The sequence below is a fragment of the Xenopus tropicalis genome, chromosome 6, assembly GCF_000004195.4.
Source record: "Xenopus tropicalis strain Nigerian chromosome 6, UCB_Xtro_10.0, whole genome shotgun sequence".
NCBI classification, from domain to species: Eukaryota; Metazoa; Chordata; class Amphibia; order Anura; family Pipidae; genus Xenopus; species Xenopus tropicalis.
In genome coordinates this window covers 90,408,309-90,427,515 of record NC_030682.2, presented here as the reverse complement: position 1 = coordinate 90,427,515, position 19,207 = coordinate 90,408,309, and the positions used below count along the sequence as shown (strand labels likewise).

Genomic DNA, 19,207 nt, shown 5'->3' with positions numbered 1-19,207 from the left:
AAATTATTTAAACAGTAATTTAACCCAATAGGATTGTTTTGGCTCCAATAAGGATTAATTATATCTTAGTTGGGATCAAGTACAAGATGCTGTTTTATTATTAGAGAGTAGAGATGTAGCGAACTGTTCACCGGCGAACTAATTTGCGCGAACATCGGGTGTTCGCAAGTTCGGAAGTACGCAAACTTTCGCGTATGTTCGCAATTTGGGTTCGCGTGGCGTTTTTCCGCTGCGTTTTTTCTCGGGCTAAAAAACGCCGCATGATTTTACGCAACGCTGTGTCAACAAAGTATTTTTCAGAGAAATTTTTGCACTTGATCCCCCTCCTGCATGCCACTGTCCAGGTCGTGGCACCCTTTAAGCAACTTTAAAATCAGTTTTCTGGGCAGAAATGGCTTTTCTAGGTTTTAAAGTTCGCCTTCCCATTGAAGTCTATGGGGTTCGCAAAGTTCGCGAATATTCGCACTTTTTGGCGTAAGTTCGCGAATGCGTTCGCAAACTTTTTTTTTGAGGTTCGCTACATCCCTATTAGAGAGAAAAAGGGAACCATTTTTAAAAATGTGAATTATTTGATTAAAATGGAGTCTATGGGAGATGACCTTTCTGTAATTCGGAACGTTCTGGATAACGGGTTTCCAGATAAGGGGTCCGATACCTGTACAACAAACTAGAAGAATAGCAAATGAATGACCATTAAAAATATCATCAGAAAACATGGAGAATATTAAAGAATGATCTCAAGATAGGTAAACTATTCTCTTATCCTCCAATATTCTCATATAAAACAGGTAAAAATCTGCTATTTATGATTTATTCTCCTTAAATGTGTACGGTAACTTAATAATCTTCCCTTTCAGATAATTTGTGAAAAAAGAATCACGTCCAGGGAGGGAAATGTAATATGTCATCAATTAAAACATACTAATAGAGAACTTCCTTCTTATAGTTCATTTTGTGGCATACCTTTAATGATTCCTCTCTTGTTGGGTTTTGAAATATGTCTTTTTTTCCTCAGATGGACTTGTGGATTGCAATTGATGGACAATAATAGGCACATTATATCTAACAGGAAGAGCCTTCTCCCCAGAGGACTATGTACAAAGTTGTAATGGTTTGTATTTCTGCTCCAAACTAGCAGCCTTCAAATCATTACTTTTATCATCATAATTATCATTTTTATCAACATTTTTGAAAACTGCCTTAGTCTATTACCTGCCATATGTTTTATGGAACATGGTATTACATGATATTTCATGTAGAAACCCAAAATCGATAATACTACACACAAAATGCTTATAGGCAAACATCCAGAACAATGCAGAATGCAAAAAGCTTGTTAAAAAAATCATGAGACAGTGAGATTGGTGATCAAAATTCCATCTATTATCAGGCAAAAACAGCAATGCAGAATTAATACAATTGGATTGCTAAAAACACAATTAAATCATTCCCCAGCTGTAATGGTGTTGGTATACCGCTCCTGCTATAGTCAGTGGGAAGAGGACGGTTTTGGCCATGTCAGCACACCCATAGGTGTTGGCTAGAAGTGTTTTGAGTGTGTGTGCTATTTGAGTAATGCACAATTATGTAGACCTCCTGAATGGCCACCCCTGCAACTCTGGGGACCTTGCTGCCCCTTAATATATGCTTACCAGGTAACTGTAGATCCTGAGAAGTGAATGACCAGGACACTGGAGGTTGCTTGCAAACCAACAATAACTTCTTTACTTACTCCAGTACATCATACGTATTATAATCAGACACAGGTTTTCCTTTATGGATATCCAGACCAAAGGGATATTCTCACATCAATGATCTCCCCTCTTCGGGGTATTTTTTGAACCCTGAGCTATGCACTAGGTTTTCCCTGCAACCACAGCCAGTAAAGCTGTGAGGTAATAACCTCTCTATTTTCCTTGTAGGGGCCTTGAGCTGCCCAACTAAATAACCTTACTATATTTTCCCTCCTAGAGTGACTATATCAGTTCTTGCTACAATAACTAAACACACTCCTGTAGATATGAGGTGAAGTCCCAGCTAGCAGACCTCATGAACATGTGAGTCACTTTCCTTTATACTAGGGAACACTTCCACCTAGCACAATATTAGGACCAATATTAGGCACAAAATTAGGACCACCTTTAGGTGTCCACATCTAAATAAAGGTCACTTGCTGGCATGCCTGCCTAAGGGGGGTCCTAGGTAAAGGGGCCTAAATCTTAGGGTCCCTACATCTATGCCAGATGTCATGCACTGGTGGAGAAAAGCCAGTCATGCACTGGTGGAGAAAAGCCAGTGTACCATCAGCCTTGTATTTGATCCCAACTAAGATATAACTAATTTTATTGGAGCAAAACATTCCTATTGGGTTTAATTCATGTTTTATTGATTTTTTCGTAGACTTAAGATATGGAGATCCAAATTATGGAAATACTCCTTACTCAGAATACCCTTGGTCCCGAGCATTCTGGATAATGGGTCCTATACCTGTACTATGCTAAGTTTCATCAGGAACCAATGTTTTGTAGTGTGGCAGAAAAACCAAAGTACTCAGAGGAAACCCAACTTCTGATTTTCTGCATTCTCCAGCATTTAATGTAGAACCCATGTTTCCCTCAACAGAAAAGCCACTCAGGGGTTAAATAAAGTCATGTGGTTCATTCATTAGGCATTATACAAAGGCTTAGTGCAGTCCCCAAGGAAGGTGATGTGCAAGCAGCAGGGAAATGGGGATAGAGAAAGATAACAAAGTAGTTATGACTGCAGCCTGTAAAAGAAAGGATGCACTGCTGGGAGGGAAATTTGAGGGAAGAGTGCAGTGCTGTGGAGAGAAAATGGCAAAGATAATTGGAAAGGGAACTCTAGGATAGAAAAGTGCAGAAGGAGAGAAGATGGAGTGTATGTGAATGCCAATTGATAACAGAGATGATGAACAAGGAGAAATAGAGGTGTGCAACTGAGTTACATGTAATCACCTATAAAGCCATTCCTAATAATTTCTCTATAGAAACTTGGTACAGTTGATGCAACTGATTACAGAGAAACACATTTATTCTACAAGTAAAATGTTTGCATAGAATTTGTACCAACAATTGTCCTGTTTCTGGTAGAATATTTGCTAGCAGTATTTTTATTGCAGCAGCAAATGTGTTGGCCAGGAAGACATTTATAATATACCTTGGACATTTGTTAAAAAGCCCAGTGAGGCTGCAAAGATATTTCTGCATAATCCAAGGCCCTCTTTCGTAATCTCAGCTCTAGGCATTCAACTGTAGGAGGGTAGGATGCCAACTCAAATTTATTTCCAAACATGGATGGTGATTTTAGTAGCCACTGCAAGTCCCCGGTTCCATAAACACAAACATCTCTAACATAATGACCTGGTAAAAAAAAAAAAAAAATAGAATGTAAGAAATTGTATTACTGGCTAGTTTATTTATGTGTTGGTGTCTGGTTATGTGTCTTTGTGTAGGTCAGAAGTGTATTATACTTCAACTGATAAGGAAAGCAACACTAGCAAAGTACAACTATACTCATTCCAAAGACTCACTCCTATAGTATAACCGCACATGGAATCATAGTCAGTGTCTTATAGAAACACTGTTGCTTAATGTCAGGACCTGCCTGTACCAGAACTCTGGACTCTATGTTAGGCAGGTTCTGCATTACCACACTGAGCCACTGGAGACTTTGGGCATCCAGCCCTGAACATTCTGTTAACCCCTCTTCTTTGCTTCTGTGTTTATGTTCTCCTTCTCCTCCCTTAATTAGCCCAGGTGGTTCCAATCGGTCAATTAACGGGCTTTATAAGCCTGTCACAAGCAGCCCCTGGTTGCTTGATCATTAAGCCCTTTACGTTCCAGTGACCTTACCCGCTTGTTCCAGTCCCTGTTCCTGCCTGACCCCTGCCCGCATACCTGCCCGATTCCGTTACCTTACCCTGTTCCACAACTCCTGTTCCCGACCTCTGTTTGATCTCCCGGTTTTGACCTCGGCCTGATTATTTGGACTCTCCCTGCCTTCAGCCTGCCTTTGACCACTGCCTGTTATTCTGGACCCTCCTTGTTTGCTGCCAGTCCTGACCCTCTGCCTGTTTTACGGATTTGTTTCGTCTTCTGCCTGCCTCTGACCACTGGCCTGTTGTAAGGACTTCCATATTTCTTATTACTCCATTTTCTTTAATAAATCATGTTTCAGCAACATAACTTGTTTCCTGGCTATCCACAAGCGCAGTACCCCCTGTACCCATATTACACGGCATATAAGCTCCTACCTGCCAGCCACCCACCTGTGGCTGCGCCTGACACTTAACCACAGCTTATCAAGATGTTAATGGACTATATTTGTAGCATAGCAGGGTTATTTATACTGGGAGCTGTAGTCTAGGATGATCAGGGTTGTATTGTTAAATGACTACTAAAGTGAAAATGGAAAACTTTCTAGTTATTCAACTATTCACAAGGATGTGCTGAGTTTGTGCTTAGGTAGAGCTACTCACAGGGGGGTTTTGTTCTAAATTTGAATACACTGCCCTTCTGTCACATTTGCATTTAGGCTTCATGCCTCCCTCTCAGGAACACAAGGGTGCTCAATCAGCTAACTCTTACAAATTGTAGTCCAGGACTACAAGCCTGCTCAGATCAACTGGCATTGAGGCCCCTGCCAATAAAGAATATCAGATTTTGTCCAATCCAGCATAGTGGCAAGACAAAGAGTTAAAATAGCCATAGCTGTGATTCTGAATCTGGAATTAAGAAAACTACACATATTTTCTTTCTTTATAAGTAGCTGTTCTTTTTTATATTAGAAAGTAGTAGAACAAATAATGTATGTGTAATGGAGAAAATAATCTCCCCTCTATTAAAAAGAAAGAAAGGGAACATATTACATCAGGTTTATGTAATTCTTTATAAAATAAGAGAAACAGCATTGTTCTTTTTTATTGTATAAGCTGTAATCTAGATTCTTGAGAAAAACCAACAATTTAGTACCTTTCTATTATAACAGACACTACAAATCACTGTACTTCCAAAACAGCATAGCACCTGTATTGTGGAGATCTGGTATAAAGCCAGCTGAATGGAGATTCATGTACAGCCCATTAGACATCATGAGAGGACAAACTGTGACAGAAGGTGTATGGACAAAGCATTGTTGTGTGTATATGGAAACTGTTGCACAACTTGTTAAATTCCTTCCCAGGCCCTGCCTTCAGATCTTGCCTTCTAAAACATTTTCATGTGCTTTCATACTGTTTTTTTAGATGTCAGGAACAATCTGCACTGCCTTGGCAGAACATCTTGAAAAGAAAATAACCAGTCCTTATTGAAAATGGCAGGCCAAGTAGTCTAATTTGAATAAAATAGGAAAGCACAAAGGGTCATAATTATCAAATGTTGAAACTAGAGCTTACCACAAATTCTCCAGAGGGAAAGTCTTACACTCTGATGTCCCAGTATACAGTGAAATTGCCTCCTACATTTGGAAATAGTAATTAAGTCAAGGGGCATACCTGGTTCTAAATAGAGATGATTTACCCAATTAATCTGGGCCCCTTGACATATAAGTTAAAGGAACAGTAACACCAAAATATGAAAGTGTTTTAAAGTAATTGCCCTGCACTGGTAACACTGGTCTGTTGGCTTTAGAAACTCTCTATAGTTTATATTAATACTTTATAGCTATGAGGACAGCCATTCAAGCTGGAAATGAAGAGAGTAGTCACAGGTTACATAGTAGATAACAGATAAGTCCTTTAGAAAACAATGGTATTTACCTATTATCTGCTACGTCACCTGTGCCTTTTCTCCTTTTTTTGCAGCTTGAATAGCTGCCCCAATGGCTATACAGCAGGGTATTTATATAAATTATAGGGTTTCCAAAACAAGCACAGAACCTTTACCAGTGCAAGGCAACAGTACATTATATTTTAATTACTTTGATACCTTTTCATTTCTTGGTGATACTATTCCTTTAAGAAAGATATAAAGTGCTGACAAATGTACACAGTGCTCATCATTCACTTCAGTCCCTGCTCCAGTGGAACATACAAGGGTAATGTACGTAATGTACAACTACCAAGGCAGGAAGCAAAGTCCAAAAATCGGTGCAGTCCACCATGTTTTTACCCTTTACATCCTGCCCTGAATACAAAATAAATGGAGCTAAAATGGGACCTCCAACCACCCCCATGAATTCACTTGTCCAGCAGAGTTGCATTGATGAGGGGCAGGTAGGGGGTGTGGCACCTGCCATTCAGACATGCAAGTTAGGATTTGTAGGGGCACACTTTGCAGTGGGGGTGAATGAGCATTAAGGGGGGGGGCACGGATTAATATCTCTAATTGTTTCTACAGTCTGAGGTCCCTATCAGCATAGCACTTGTTAGTAATGTTGTAGCACTGAGGTGCTAGGTTTAATTCCAGCTAGGTCACTATCTGCAGAGGGTTTGTATGGTTTTCTCTGGGTTTTCTGGTTACCTCTCACACTCCAAAAACATACAGACAGGTTAGCTGATTACTATTAAAACTGAACATAGTGTGTGAATGGGATAGGGACCTTAAACTGTAAGCTCATTTGAGAAAGAGCCACTTCTCGAAACATGTGTCTGTAGTCAGAACTCTCAATTTATTTTGTAATATGGCTTTTTTGGGACAGAAGCAATGATATAGGTGCAAGACTTACAACTTTCTCATCTGCATTTTATATAGATTGTATTCAGAAGTACTTGGAAGAAACAAATACATTCATGGTATGAACATACATTTAGGGGGACATTTATTAACGCAGGAATGCTCTGAGCGTATTTTCTGCGACAATTTCGTACCTTGCGGCAAAATTTGTGCGACAAAATCGTATTGTCGCGTCGAGTACGAAAGTTTCAGGTTCATTTAAGTTTTGTTATCGTGACTTTCCTTGGACCAGGTTGGAGCTGCAGAGTGCCATTGATTCCTATGGGAGACTTCCAAAATCATGCACACAGGGATCAAAGTCGGAAAGGTTTTCCCGCTGTTTACAGTTGTTTGGTACAAACATTTCGGATCGCCAATACGATATTATCGTGACAAATACGATTTTTTCGTAAGCATTATCGTGATATTTGCGATCCTCAGAAATTATTGTATCCAATCCGAATTTTTCCAATTCGGAATTCGAACTTGTGATTTGATGAATGTAGCCCTAAGGGTATATTTATCATGCAGTGTAAAAAGTGGAGTGAAGCATTACCAGTGATGTTGCCCAGAGCAACCAATCAGCAATTATATATGAGGTTCAATGTTGATAAGTGCAAAGTTATGCACTTTGGTAGAAATAATATAAATGCAAACTATCTACTGAATGGTAGTGTGTTGGGGGTATCCTTAATGGAGAAAGATCTAGGGGTTTTTGTTGATAACAAGTTGTCTAATGCCAGGCAGTGTCATTCTGTGGCTACTAAAGTAAATAAAGTGCTGTCTTGTATAAAAAAGGGCATTGACTCAAGGGATGAGAACATAATTTTGCCCCTTTATAGGTCCCTGGTAAGGCCTCACCTTGAGTATGCAGTGCAGTTTTGGGCTCCAGTCCTTAAGAAGGATATTAATGAGCTGGAGAGAGTGCAGAGACGTGCAACTAAACTGGTTAAGGGGATGGAAGATTTAAACTATGAGGTTAGACTGTCGAGGTTGGGGTTGTTTTCTCTGGAAAAGAGGCGCTTGCGAGGGGACATGATTACTCTGTACAAGTACATTAGAGGGGATTATAGGCAGTTGGGGGATGTTCTTTTTTCCCATAAAAACAATCAGTGCACCAGAGGTCACCCCTTTAAATTAGAGGAAAGGAGCTTCCATTTGAAGCAGCGTAGGTGGTTTTTCACGGTGAGGGCAGTGAGGTTATGGAATGCCCTTCCTAGTGATGTGGTAATGGCAGATTCTGTTAATGCCTTTAAGAGGGGCCTGGATGAGTTCTTGATCAATCAGAATATCCAAGGCTATTGTGATACTAATATCTACAGTTAGTACTAGTGGTTGTATATATAGTGTATGTATGTGAGTGTATAGATTGGTAGGTGTGGGTTAAGTGTGCTGGGTTTACTTGGATGGGTTGAACTTGATGGACACTGGTCTTTTTTCAACCCTATGTAACTATGTAACTAACTATGTAACTATGTAATTAGATTTCAACAGTTAGAAAATCAAATTAAAGCATCTGATTGACTGCTATGAGTAACATCACCGGTGATGTTTTACTCCACTTTTTACACAGCATGATAAATAAACCCCATAGTACAGGGCAAATACTGAAATTGAAATTAAAGTCACATTCTTCTTCAAACAGCAACCAATATGCTATACTGCTAATATGTTTAAAGTGACACCAAAAAATTTATTTTAAAAATATGAACCTACTTCCAAACCTACCTATAGGTCATGTTGACTGTTTCTTCCTAAAAGTCCTGTTTCTCTACATAAATCCTACTGAAGATCCTGAAACTGACAACCCGACTGTAGCTTCTCAATCTGTCAAAAGGACTACATCATAAACTGGGAGGATTCAGTTTGCTGTTTGCTTCAAAGTGTTCCCCCTCCCTCCCTCCCTTCCTACCTCGCTCCTCACATTGCATTGTGAACTAGATAGCAGGCAGGCTTGATCTTTCCGTTGCCTGCCTATTACAAAGGGCTGTGCCCCCCCCCCCTGCTCTTCCCACAAAGAATTAAATAGCAGGCCAGCTTAAGCTTTCCTGTGCCTGCCTGCCTGCTTCTAATGGCTCTCCCTCCCCCTCCCGATTACACATAGACAGCGGAGCTGAGCTTGTCACACACCGGCAGAAAGCAGAAGGGGCATTGCAGGTTTGTGATTGGGCATATTTATTCACTTGGGAGGCATTTAAATTAAGAGGGGAACAAACATGGCTGCTCTGTGGGTCTGTAATTCGTGCTACCATAATTATGAAGCGAAAAAACTTTGCAGATTTAGTTTATAAGGAATTTAAAGCTGATACAAATTAAAACACAACAACAGGTGTAAAAAATTTTTTTTAAGTGGATGTCAGTATCACTTTAGTTTTTATTTAATTTGGTATAGTGGCTATTTTACACTGCATTTGTAACAAATATTTTCTAGATAAAAAGTGTCTATTCTCCAGATGTGTGGAATTTTGTTTTTCGTTTTTTTTACACATTTTGAGTTTGATTATTATAACAGATTATAGTTGGAATGATAATAATGTTAGAATAAATTTAAGCCTGAACAAGGCACTGAGACTAAACAGAGTTAAATAAATGGACAACATTTTAGAAAGGCAATCAAAATATAATATTACTTCCCAGAACAGAGTTCACTACATCTTGTTATGTTCAAGATATCATGTGTCCTTCTATATTGTTTTCCATCAAGAAAAAAAATGCCTCAAAAGAATGTGAGCATATTACCATGGCAACCATCGTGAGTCTTGTCATCGCTCCATTTTATTGCCCTAAGGTCACCTTCCCATTTTGCATCTGGCACAGAACCTGGAAAATCTTTTGGATAAAGAAAAGATATTATGTAAAGAATGTCAATAATAAAAATAATGTAGATATATTGTTTAGTGCCACACTCCAAGTCTCTATTTATATACTACATGATATATAGTATTGACTTAGTATTAATATTCAATTCCCTAAGTGATATATAAGAATTTCTTGTCAATTTTTTTCTGTTAACCATTAATACCAATAAATAACTTTTTTGCAGTAAACAACATAGGCACCAATTACAGATCTTCCTTGTAATGAAGCCCCCCTTTTCCTTTAAAGAAAAGTACAAGTAGCTATGTGTTGTATAGAGACATTCTATTATTTCATTCATCTTTTATTAAGTTATATAAGTAAAATTGCTATTGTAACCCTTTCTTGGCTGTGTGTATCTTTATCCAGTGTCTCTAAGACAGAACATTTGCCATCCCTTTTACTTAGCTGAACTGTAATTCTCAACACTGACTTGAAACTTGAAAGGGCAGGGCACAAGAGCTTCTTGAAGGGGTTGTTCACTTATGAATTAACTTTTAGTATGATGTAGAGAGTGCTATTTTGAGATAATAAAAAATTAAGACCAACTGCAAATGATGCAACTGCAACTGCAAATGTTTAGCAGCTCTCCAGTTTTGAACAATCTGGTTGCTAGTGTCCAATTTAACCAATGTTTAAGAAAGGCAGGAATATGAATAGAGAAGAGCCAAAATAGAAAATTAAGCAATAAAAACAATTGTACCCTCACAGTACAAAAGTGCTTTCCTGTCAGGTCAGTGACCTCCATTTGAAAGCTGGTGAGGGTCAGAAGATAAAGGTAAATAATTCAAAAAATAAAAAATGAAAAACAATAGAAAAGTTGCTAAGAACCACCCTTTAACAAAAGGAACAATTTATTCAACAAGAGCACAGTACTTTCTGAGTACATACAATACTTCTTGCCTTATGTCCCATCATACAGTGGATTCACTTCACTGGGATTCACTGGAACTGGAATATTACTCACAGACCACAGGGTACTCCAAGGGATAACACACAGAATTCCCTACCCACTTGTGTCCATACCCTTGGCGAATTTCACTTAGGAAACTACCCCACACTAGATCTCCTAAGTGGAGCACAGTCTGCTCTTTATATGTACCCTTTCTAAGTAGCATCTAAGAGTGTGCTATAGAAGCTACTACACACTATTTACATCTCATTCACTGTTCATTTTTCTTTACTTCACTAAGGGTTTGGTTCCCTTAGAACACAAATATTTTTACTGTAGCTTTATGCCCAGGCTCCATAGTACATCCACCCTCAGTACCAGTTGCAATCGAAAGAGAAAGAATCATGTTCCCTTGATGCTTGTCAGGCTATCCTGGCCTGAAAACAGATATAGAACTGCACGACTAGCACTTTATTTAGATATTTCATGTTATTTTCATAGAGGCCATGGTGGGGTGATTTCAGCAGTTTTTGCACTACATAAAAAGCATGGCAGACTAAGCACCCAATATCTAACCCCTGTGGAATTGTCCTTGGATATGCATACTTTTTTTACATTGTAAAAGTGCAGGATATTAACCCCAAAAAGTTTCTCCTAAACATTGCCTAAACAGTGGTTTCTTTCTGCCATTAAGAGGTGAGTGCTGCAATAGGCAACGGGCCTCCGACTCCACCACCCAGTGCACGTGCAGAAAGACACAGGTACCCCCTCAGTTCTACTGCTATGCAAAGCATGGGACTGTAATGGGGATTTTTTTTTATTTTCAATAGTTTTTTATTGGAAGTTTTCATTTTATAGACATATACAGAAGAAAAAGTGTAGTTACATATACATTTCCACCTATACAACATTAGTATCATTGTATTGCGATTTCACATTTGCTATATGTTTGCATTCCTCTTAATGGGGATTTTTTTTTAATTATTTTCCATAAGGGCACCCCCTAAATCTGTCACCCTAAGCATGGGCCCTTGAGTGCCAATATATAAATATTGCCCTGTAGCTGGGCATATTACATTAACCCAACTGATTCTAACAAGTTGAAAAATGCAACAAAATGGCAACTGCCTGTTGTGAAGGGGAAGGTGGGCAGCAGGAAGCAAAAAACAAACAAGACATTAAGGGTTTATAAAAAATTTCCATTTGTTCTCTCCAAAGCAGTTTATAAACATTACAAACTTTTTTCATTAAAGGAAATTATGAGAAGCATCTCATCCAGCGATATACAGTCATTTTGCTGTTAAATAACCTAATAGGAGATTATCATTAAGCATAAGCTTGCCAATATTAAACTATAATCAAATAAGAGAATGATACATAATATGCAGTACAGAAAGTTACCTGTTTAAAAGCTACTTTGTAACTTTCGGCGAGTGCCATTGCCTAGAAGGGAACCCCGTGAAACCCTGGAATTACCTGAAACCCTGGAATTACCATTGGTCTGGACCTGGACCTAATTCCAAGGTTCCCTTAGAGGGTTGCCCCAATAATTGCAACTAATTTGCACTGATTTGAATCAAATGCTAACTCTCTTAACATTGTGAGCAAGAAGACATGCCATTCAAATACGAATGCAGTGTGTTGCAACTTGCGAGTGATTTACAAAATCAGATTTTGATTTGCATCCAAATTGGTACTTAGTATGCAAATTGTAAAAATGATGAAAACAGCAGCACACCGGTTAATTTGAAAAAGTGATAACTTTACTCAAGTGCCAAAGGCAACGTTTTGGGCTTGAATCCAGCCCTTTATCAAGCCTATTAGTACAAATACAAAAAAGTGTTTAAATACCCACAGGAAGAGGAGGGACCATCCATGTTAACCTCCATTTAACCCATAACATTCTGTGATTACATTATGTGCACACACAATAATATACAAAGTAAGTACCTATGTATACAATATAATAAGTGCCCTGTGGCATCTATTACATATAACAATTTGACCAAATATTGTAGTGGACAGTATCTTACGCCAACCTATTTCATCCATCAAATATCTCTCTGGCTCCAATGCCAAATTCAGAGGACAATTAACCCCAGAACTAATATGGATCAGGAGTTCCCACATCTTTAAATCTTACTGTCATAAAAATAAAATAAAACATTTTATAATCAAAAAATAAAACAAAACACAAGTATTTGTTAAAAACAAGCACATGACATCAACTTACTTATATAAACCTCATGGGGGTATATTCCCTATTCAGACCACCAGCTGACAGGGTACCTAATGTATTAATCCAGCGCATTTCCAATTTCTTAAGTAATCGCTGTCTGTCTCCTCCCCATCTAAGTAGATTAATATTGTCTATTACTTGATATCTTAACTGTGAAATTGAATGTTTCATTTGATGGCAGTGTGCAGGTATAGGGAATTGCAATTGTTTGCAACATATAGTGAACTTATGTTGCTTGATTCTATCTTTTACCTTCTGTGTCGTTTCCCCTATATATGCAAGGCCACAAGGACACTTCATAAGATAAACTACATACGTAGAGTCACACGTAAAATATTTCCTAATTTGAATAGTTCTACCCGTGTGTGGGTGTGTAAAAAACTCACCCTTTGTAATATTATCACAATGCGTGCAGGACTAGCATGGAAATGTCCCCATTTTAGGGGTACCCAAAAACCGTTGTGTATATTTCTTTTGTGAACCTATATCAGCCCTAACCAAAAGATCTTTCAAATTGTTGTTCCATTTATAGGCCATTAAAGGTGGTATGGAAAATTCACCCATTTGTAGTACCTGCCAATGTTTCCTAAGAATACTCCTCACACGTTCACTGGCTACTGAGAATTGGCTCACAAATGCCAACCTTTCTCCTGATCCACTTTAGTTCTGGGGTTAATTGTCCTCTGAATTTGGCATTGGAGCCAGAGAGATATTTGATGGATGAAATACGTTGGCGTAAGATACTGTCCACTACAATATTTGGTCAAATTGTTATATGTAATACATGCCACAGGGCACTTATTATATTGTATACATAGGCACTTTGTATATTTGTATATTATTGTGTGTGCACATAATGTAATCACAGAATGTTATGGGTTAATTGGAGGTGAATATGGATGGTCCCTTCTCTTCCTGTGGGTATTTAAATACTTACAGGGTACAGCGTGCACTTGGGGCTACAAGAAGCTAGTTTGACTGAGTAGCACATCTTAACTGATTCTAGTATGCAAACTATAGTTTCCTAAATGTAGCCATAATTCTGGGGGGAATTTCGCATTATGGATAAAGGCAAAGCAATTTGCACTGTGTTCTTATATAAGCCCTAATGTCTTCAGTGATTACTACATCACTGCATGCACAAAATAAAAGTTACAAGGCAGAATACACAAATGTGGATCATCTAGAAAATCCATGTGGAAAGAGTGCCATCTGTTGTTAATATGATGTTTTTGCAGAAAACCAAAAGATGAAATTGTTAGGTGCCCCTATGCTGTTAGGGATCAGAAGGTCCCGATTACAAGGCAGGAAGGACCCAGTGGCAGGGAGCAAACAGCACAGATGGTGGGGCTGCACTCCACAGGGAGAGTGACTCTAGCTGTTTGACTTGTAGGGTAACAATTGCCCAGTAACAGCAGAGCTCCCTGTAAAGCTGAGAGTCAAAACAAGCAGTGGTAGGGAGTTAAAGTTAAACAATTTCTATCTGCCCACCAACCAAAATTAACAAGTAACACTGCTCACTGGTAACTAGTAACAAAACATCAACTGAAATGACTCAGGAACAACAACAAAAGATTGCAAAAATCTTAAGGTTCAAACACTAAACAAGATTACTGAATCTGATTCAAACAACAGAGTTCTAACAGCAAACAACCCTCTAAACCTGTAGCTCAGGCAGTGAGGTCATTTGATCAGGAGCTATAAAAGGCTTCTCCTGAGTAGTGATGAGCTAATCTGTCCCGTTTCACTTCGCCATAAAATTTGCGAAACAGCCAGAAAATGTGCGAAGCGGCGAAAAAATTTGCGAAACACGTTTGTCACATGATTTTTTTTCACGTGTGTCTTTTTTGTTGCCCACATCTTTTTTTTGGTCGCCCGTGTCTTTTTTTTGTCACGGAAGTTTTGCGAAACAATTCACCGGAAATTTGCTGCGAATCCATGCCTGCAGAAAAAATTCGCTCAAAGATGAATTTAACTGTTTGTTTACTTAACTTTACTGTTGACTTCTCCTTTTGTAAAATATTTTTCAAAGGTTTTTATTTTGCATTTATAACATAAAATCAACAATAAACAGTATTGGTTCTGTCTAATATACATCAAGTACACCAATATTAATCAGTCAGAGATTCCCTACTCAGATTGGTATTCAACCGCTAGAAAAAAAGGGGGGATTTGGGAGTTCTCAGTGGAGGGAGGGGTCATATTCTCAGAGGGGTGTCAACATAATATTAGTCTATAGCTCTTTTATACCATATTTTTGGGGGCATCCACTTGCCATGTAAGTTAGCTGTATCAGTGGGAGGAGGGCTCTGAGCCATCTGGTAAGTGTTGGAGGAGGATGTGCCATCCATTGGAGGAGGATGCACTTTTTTTAAGTATTTTAAACATATATAGGCATATAGGCATCCATCGAATGTCCCCCTAAAGCTGCCACTTGGGGCACATGGTCTCAAGGCGATATATAAATACAGCCCTGCCTCTGTACCTAAAGTTCTACCTGACTTAAACTGTGGATTAATAACTAACTGTCTAGCTAAAATCTTCTATTGGCATAAATGGAAATACAAATCGTAATAACATTATACCTGAGGGTAAAAAACACACATGTCTATGAAGTTCAACATTTTATGTCTATATAAAACCTACTGAGAAAAGGAAACAGTCACTGTATAAGCTTTGTACTAATCCTACATTAACCCTGTTTCGCTAATAAGCTACCCAGCCCCTTCTTAATATCTAATAGATCAGCCAGTATGATTGATTCAGAGAGAGAATTCCACAACTTTACAGCTCTTACTGTAGCAACTCTTTTCTTTTTTTTTAACCTAAAGATGAAACCTCCTTTCTATTAATTTCAGTGAATGCTCTTGTTCTTGAAGGATTGGTGGATTGATATAGAATTAGAAAGTTTATCATTGTCAGACTGGGACACCAAGCTGATTAGAGAACCTGATATCAAGAAAAACCTTTTTTTTTCATTGAGGAAATCCAAGGTATCTCCATTTGAGAAGTTCATTGTTCAAATGTAAGTGGTTACTATAGCCTAAAAGGCACTGTTTTTTGGGCAGTTGTGCTATCCTGTCTGTGCACAAGCTGTGTGAGAGCAAAGAATACTACAGTGAATACAGACAGAAGACTATTGCACAGACAGACGGACAGTGTGCAGGATGAACATCTTTATTTCTGTGCTGTTTTAGCTCTTGCTCTGCCATTTACACAAAATCTGTCTGAGAAACTCCTCTTGCCAGCTCTATTTAATTAACAGCTTCCTCAGATTTGCCTGCTTAACGGTGGCAATAGATTTGGCTTTAGCCACTTAAGATCCACTTGTTTGCAAGGTCACCAAATGAGTGGATTTTACCCCCAATATGCTATCCTAGGGTGGGTGATATTGTTTTTCTCCAGTTGTTTGTCCCTAGAGCTAAATGATAACATCACAATGAAGAAAAATTGGAGCCATCAGAGCCATTGTGGTCCTCAATCCGACAGGAAAATTAACCCTGTGTAATCAGAGAGGCCCATCAGAGTGCCCCAATGCATTGGTAGATAAGCTGCAGAATCGGTCTAGGACTTGAATGACTTTCTGATGCTGCCCCCCGCACCTTATTTTTGGAAGTATGGCGCAGGTCAAGGGGCACTGTATCACTAGAATTTAAAAATTTGAATGCCAGCTATTAAAGTTAGCAGAAGAGACTTTTTGCCACGCATAATCTGCAGAGCACTGCTGCCATGAGACAAGGTAAGAATCTTGTGCATGAATAGCACTTCCATTTAAACAGATGCTTACAATTTCTTAGCTTTAGAACCCTTACTATATATATTACTATATACTATATAAAGATTTTATGTATGTCCTGAAGATGACTAGCAACTCTAACTGGAAATGTTTTTTATTCACTTACATATAAATTGCAAATAATGCTACATTAACAACACATTCATATTTTTCCTGCAATATTACTAATGCTCTAATAGTGTAACATGTACAAATACCTGCAATTCTGTTCAGTGTTACCCAGTAATGTTCATCTGGGCTGTAGGTGTCCTTGGACCACAGCAACAGATTAGTAGCTCTCTGATCTTCTAGAATAAACCGTGTGAATTCCCTTGTGAGTGCAACATATGCAGAGCCAAAGTAAATTGTGATATTATGAGGAGGGGGAGGCTTTAGAACCCTTGTTCTCACTACACGTGAATTGACTATATCCTCCCGATGAACATACTTGGTCCTTGGTATTGCATGGGCAGGTGGTAATACCCCGGGAGTTATATTTTTCCCTTTAAATGATTTAATATGATGTATTATTTCCCTATTTGTCTTTAACGGGAAATCTTGCCCACACAAATTGATAACATATTTCCACTGCACGTCTGATGCCAACAGATCTTTCATGCAATTCAGATCAGCCTGGAGTCTGGATATCCCACCATACACCACCGGTTCCATTTTTGAAGCAAGAAATGTGTTGGGAAAACATTGGACTAAACTGTCCACAGCCTGCATGAAATCAGCACTTGCCTTTTCATCAACATGGACGCAGTATATATTTTGGGGCATGTAGATAGCTCTAAACAGTCTCTCGAATGTCTCAAACTCCTTGTGCACTGTCAGTATATAGGCTAATGGAAAGGCAGCCTCTTCTTCTGAGAGAGGTAGTGTAATGTAATTATTTTTTAATATAAAATCCTTACAATTACTGCTGTGTGAATATGTTTTAGGTAAATGATTCCAAAAGAAAGATTTTTTCGTTTTGGCCAATGCCTGACAGGCTTCTTCTAATAAAGATATCTGTTGGGAAAATACCAGTGCTTTTTTAATCTGAGATTGGCTGAGAATGCTGTTTAGCAATATAACCATTCCCAGTGCAAGAAAGATGAAAAAGAGTTGTTTTGGATAAATCATTCTATTCCTGATTCTTCGCTTCTTTGTTGTGTGTTCAGTTACAGTTATATCTATTTCTGTACTCACCCAAAGGAATGCTTTCTCCTGGGGAAAAATCACAGTCTCCTCCTGTATTACAGTTTGTTCGGAATAATGATATTACAAAGCAAATCAAAGAAGACTTCCCAACACAGACATGGAGAAAATGAATCCATTTTGCTGATATTTAGGTGTCTTCATGGATCTTGTGATAGAGATTTTATATATCCTTTAACTTGTTTCAAGTGTTGAGCAAATAAAATGAGAAATATTTTTCCAGTGAGTCTACTTTCTTTATAAATGTGTGCCAGCAGTGACATCTTTCTGTTTCGGGTGTTCCTATAGATCAGCTTTCTGTGCTTGTTTGCTTCCTTATCAGTGATGAACTCCAGTGACGGAGTACTACAGCCCTGCGCTTCCAAATCAAATTTACAGTAGTGACCCAATATCCCTGACATAAATCCTGTGTAATAACACTGAACAGGAAAACCTGCATTCCAGAGGGACAAAGGAAATTGTGCTTTTTACATTTACAAGGGACATATCCCTCTATAGCAGTGTTGTGCCACCCTGATGTTGCTGGGCTCATGCACAGTTATATAGTAAAAACCACTGTGCAAAGTTTGGGGACCCTGGTTTTAATAGTGTCTGAATGGCAGCAATTTAAATTTCCCCACTGAAAGTCAACGAGTGACATCTGATTGGCGGTTGGTGGCTCCACCCACTTTCTATAACCTGGGACTGCAGTTACCCAGTGACTAACTCTGCAAAGTTTAGGAACCCTAAGATTAATAGTTAAAGAACAGCAGAAGTTTAAAATTAAACCAATAAAAGTCAATAGGTAAATTGTGATTGGTGGGTGTGCCCACTTTTTCTAGTCGAAGTCACCCAGTGACAAACAGTGGGCACCCTGGCATAAATAGTGTGAGAATGACAGCATTTTAATTTTAAACCAATAAAATTCAATGGATGAAATCTGATTGGCTGTAAGTGGCCCAACCCACTTTTCATATTTTTGAACTGCAGTCCCCCAGTGACCAACTTTGCAAATTAAAAATTGTGGGACTGACATAATTTTACACTTCGCCATTAAAGTAAATGTGATTGGCTGTTGGTGGCTCCACCCACATTTTATAACTTTGAGCCGCAAATACCCAGTGACTAACTTTGGAAAGTTTAACAACATTAGCATTAATACTTAAATAATGGCATCAGTTGAAATATAAACCAATGAAATTTAATGGGTGGAAATTAATTGGCTGTTGGGTGGCTCCACCCACTTTTTAAAAACTAAAAATGCATTCCCTTAGTGACCCTGGTGTTAATACTGTGAGAATGGCAGCAGGTTAATTTCCCCATTGAAAATCAATAGGTAAAATCTGATTGGCTGTTGGTGGCTCCACCCACTTTTTCTAACTCTGAACTGCAGTTACCAGGTGACTAGCTCTGCAAAGTTTGGGGACCTTCATATTAATATTTAAAGAATGGCAGCAGTTTAAATTTAAGCGTATGAAGTCTATAGGTGAAATCAGATTGCCTGTTGTTGTTGGCCCCACCTACTTTGGTCCATCCAACAAATGTCGCTGTTTCATTTGGGGTGACCCCACAATTATGTTATTCAAGTTTGG

At 38.6% G+C, this 19,207-nt stretch overlaps 1 protein-coding gene and 1 long non-coding RNA gene across 2 annotated transcripts; one reads left to right on the top strand and one right to left on the bottom strand.

Annotated features, from left to right (window-relative positions):
- Positions 1-2,442: 2,442 nt before the first annotated feature.
- On the bottom strand, positions 2,443-17,640 carry LOC100491539 (glucosaminyl (N-acetyl) transferase 2 (I blood group)). Its single transcript, XM_002932685.3, has 3 exons — positions 16,652-17,640; positions 9,411-9,500; positions 2,443-3,380 (listed from the first exon to the last, which is right to left on the bottom strand). The coding sequence occupies exons 1-3, from the start codon at positions 17,559-17,561 to the stop codon at positions 3,190-3,192; spliced, it is 1,191 nt and encodes a 396-aa protein (XP_002932731.2). The 5' UTR covers positions 17,562-17,640; the 3' UTR covers positions 2,443-3,189.
- LOC116411723 lies at positions 17,245-17,853 on the top strand. The gene is made up of 2 exons (XR_004223315.1): positions 17,245-17,311; positions 17,600-17,853. It is a non-coding gene; the product is annotated as an uncharacterized LOC116411723 (long non-coding RNA).
- Positions 17,854-19,207: the final 1,354 nt, after the last annotated feature.

Coding starts and splice junctions, on each gene's coding strand:
- LOC100491539 (XM_002932685.3), bottom strand. CDS start 17,561: ATGATTTATCCAAAACAACTCTTTTTCATCTTTCTTGCACTGGGAATG. Junction 9,501..16,651: donor AACACTGAACAGAATTGCAG/GTATTTGTACAT, acceptor TTTATCCAAAAG/ATTTTCCAGGTTCTGTGCCA. Junction 3,381..9,410: donor GACTCACGATGGTTGCCATG/GTAATATGCTCA, acceptor TTTTTTTACCAG/GTCATTATGTTAGAGATGTT.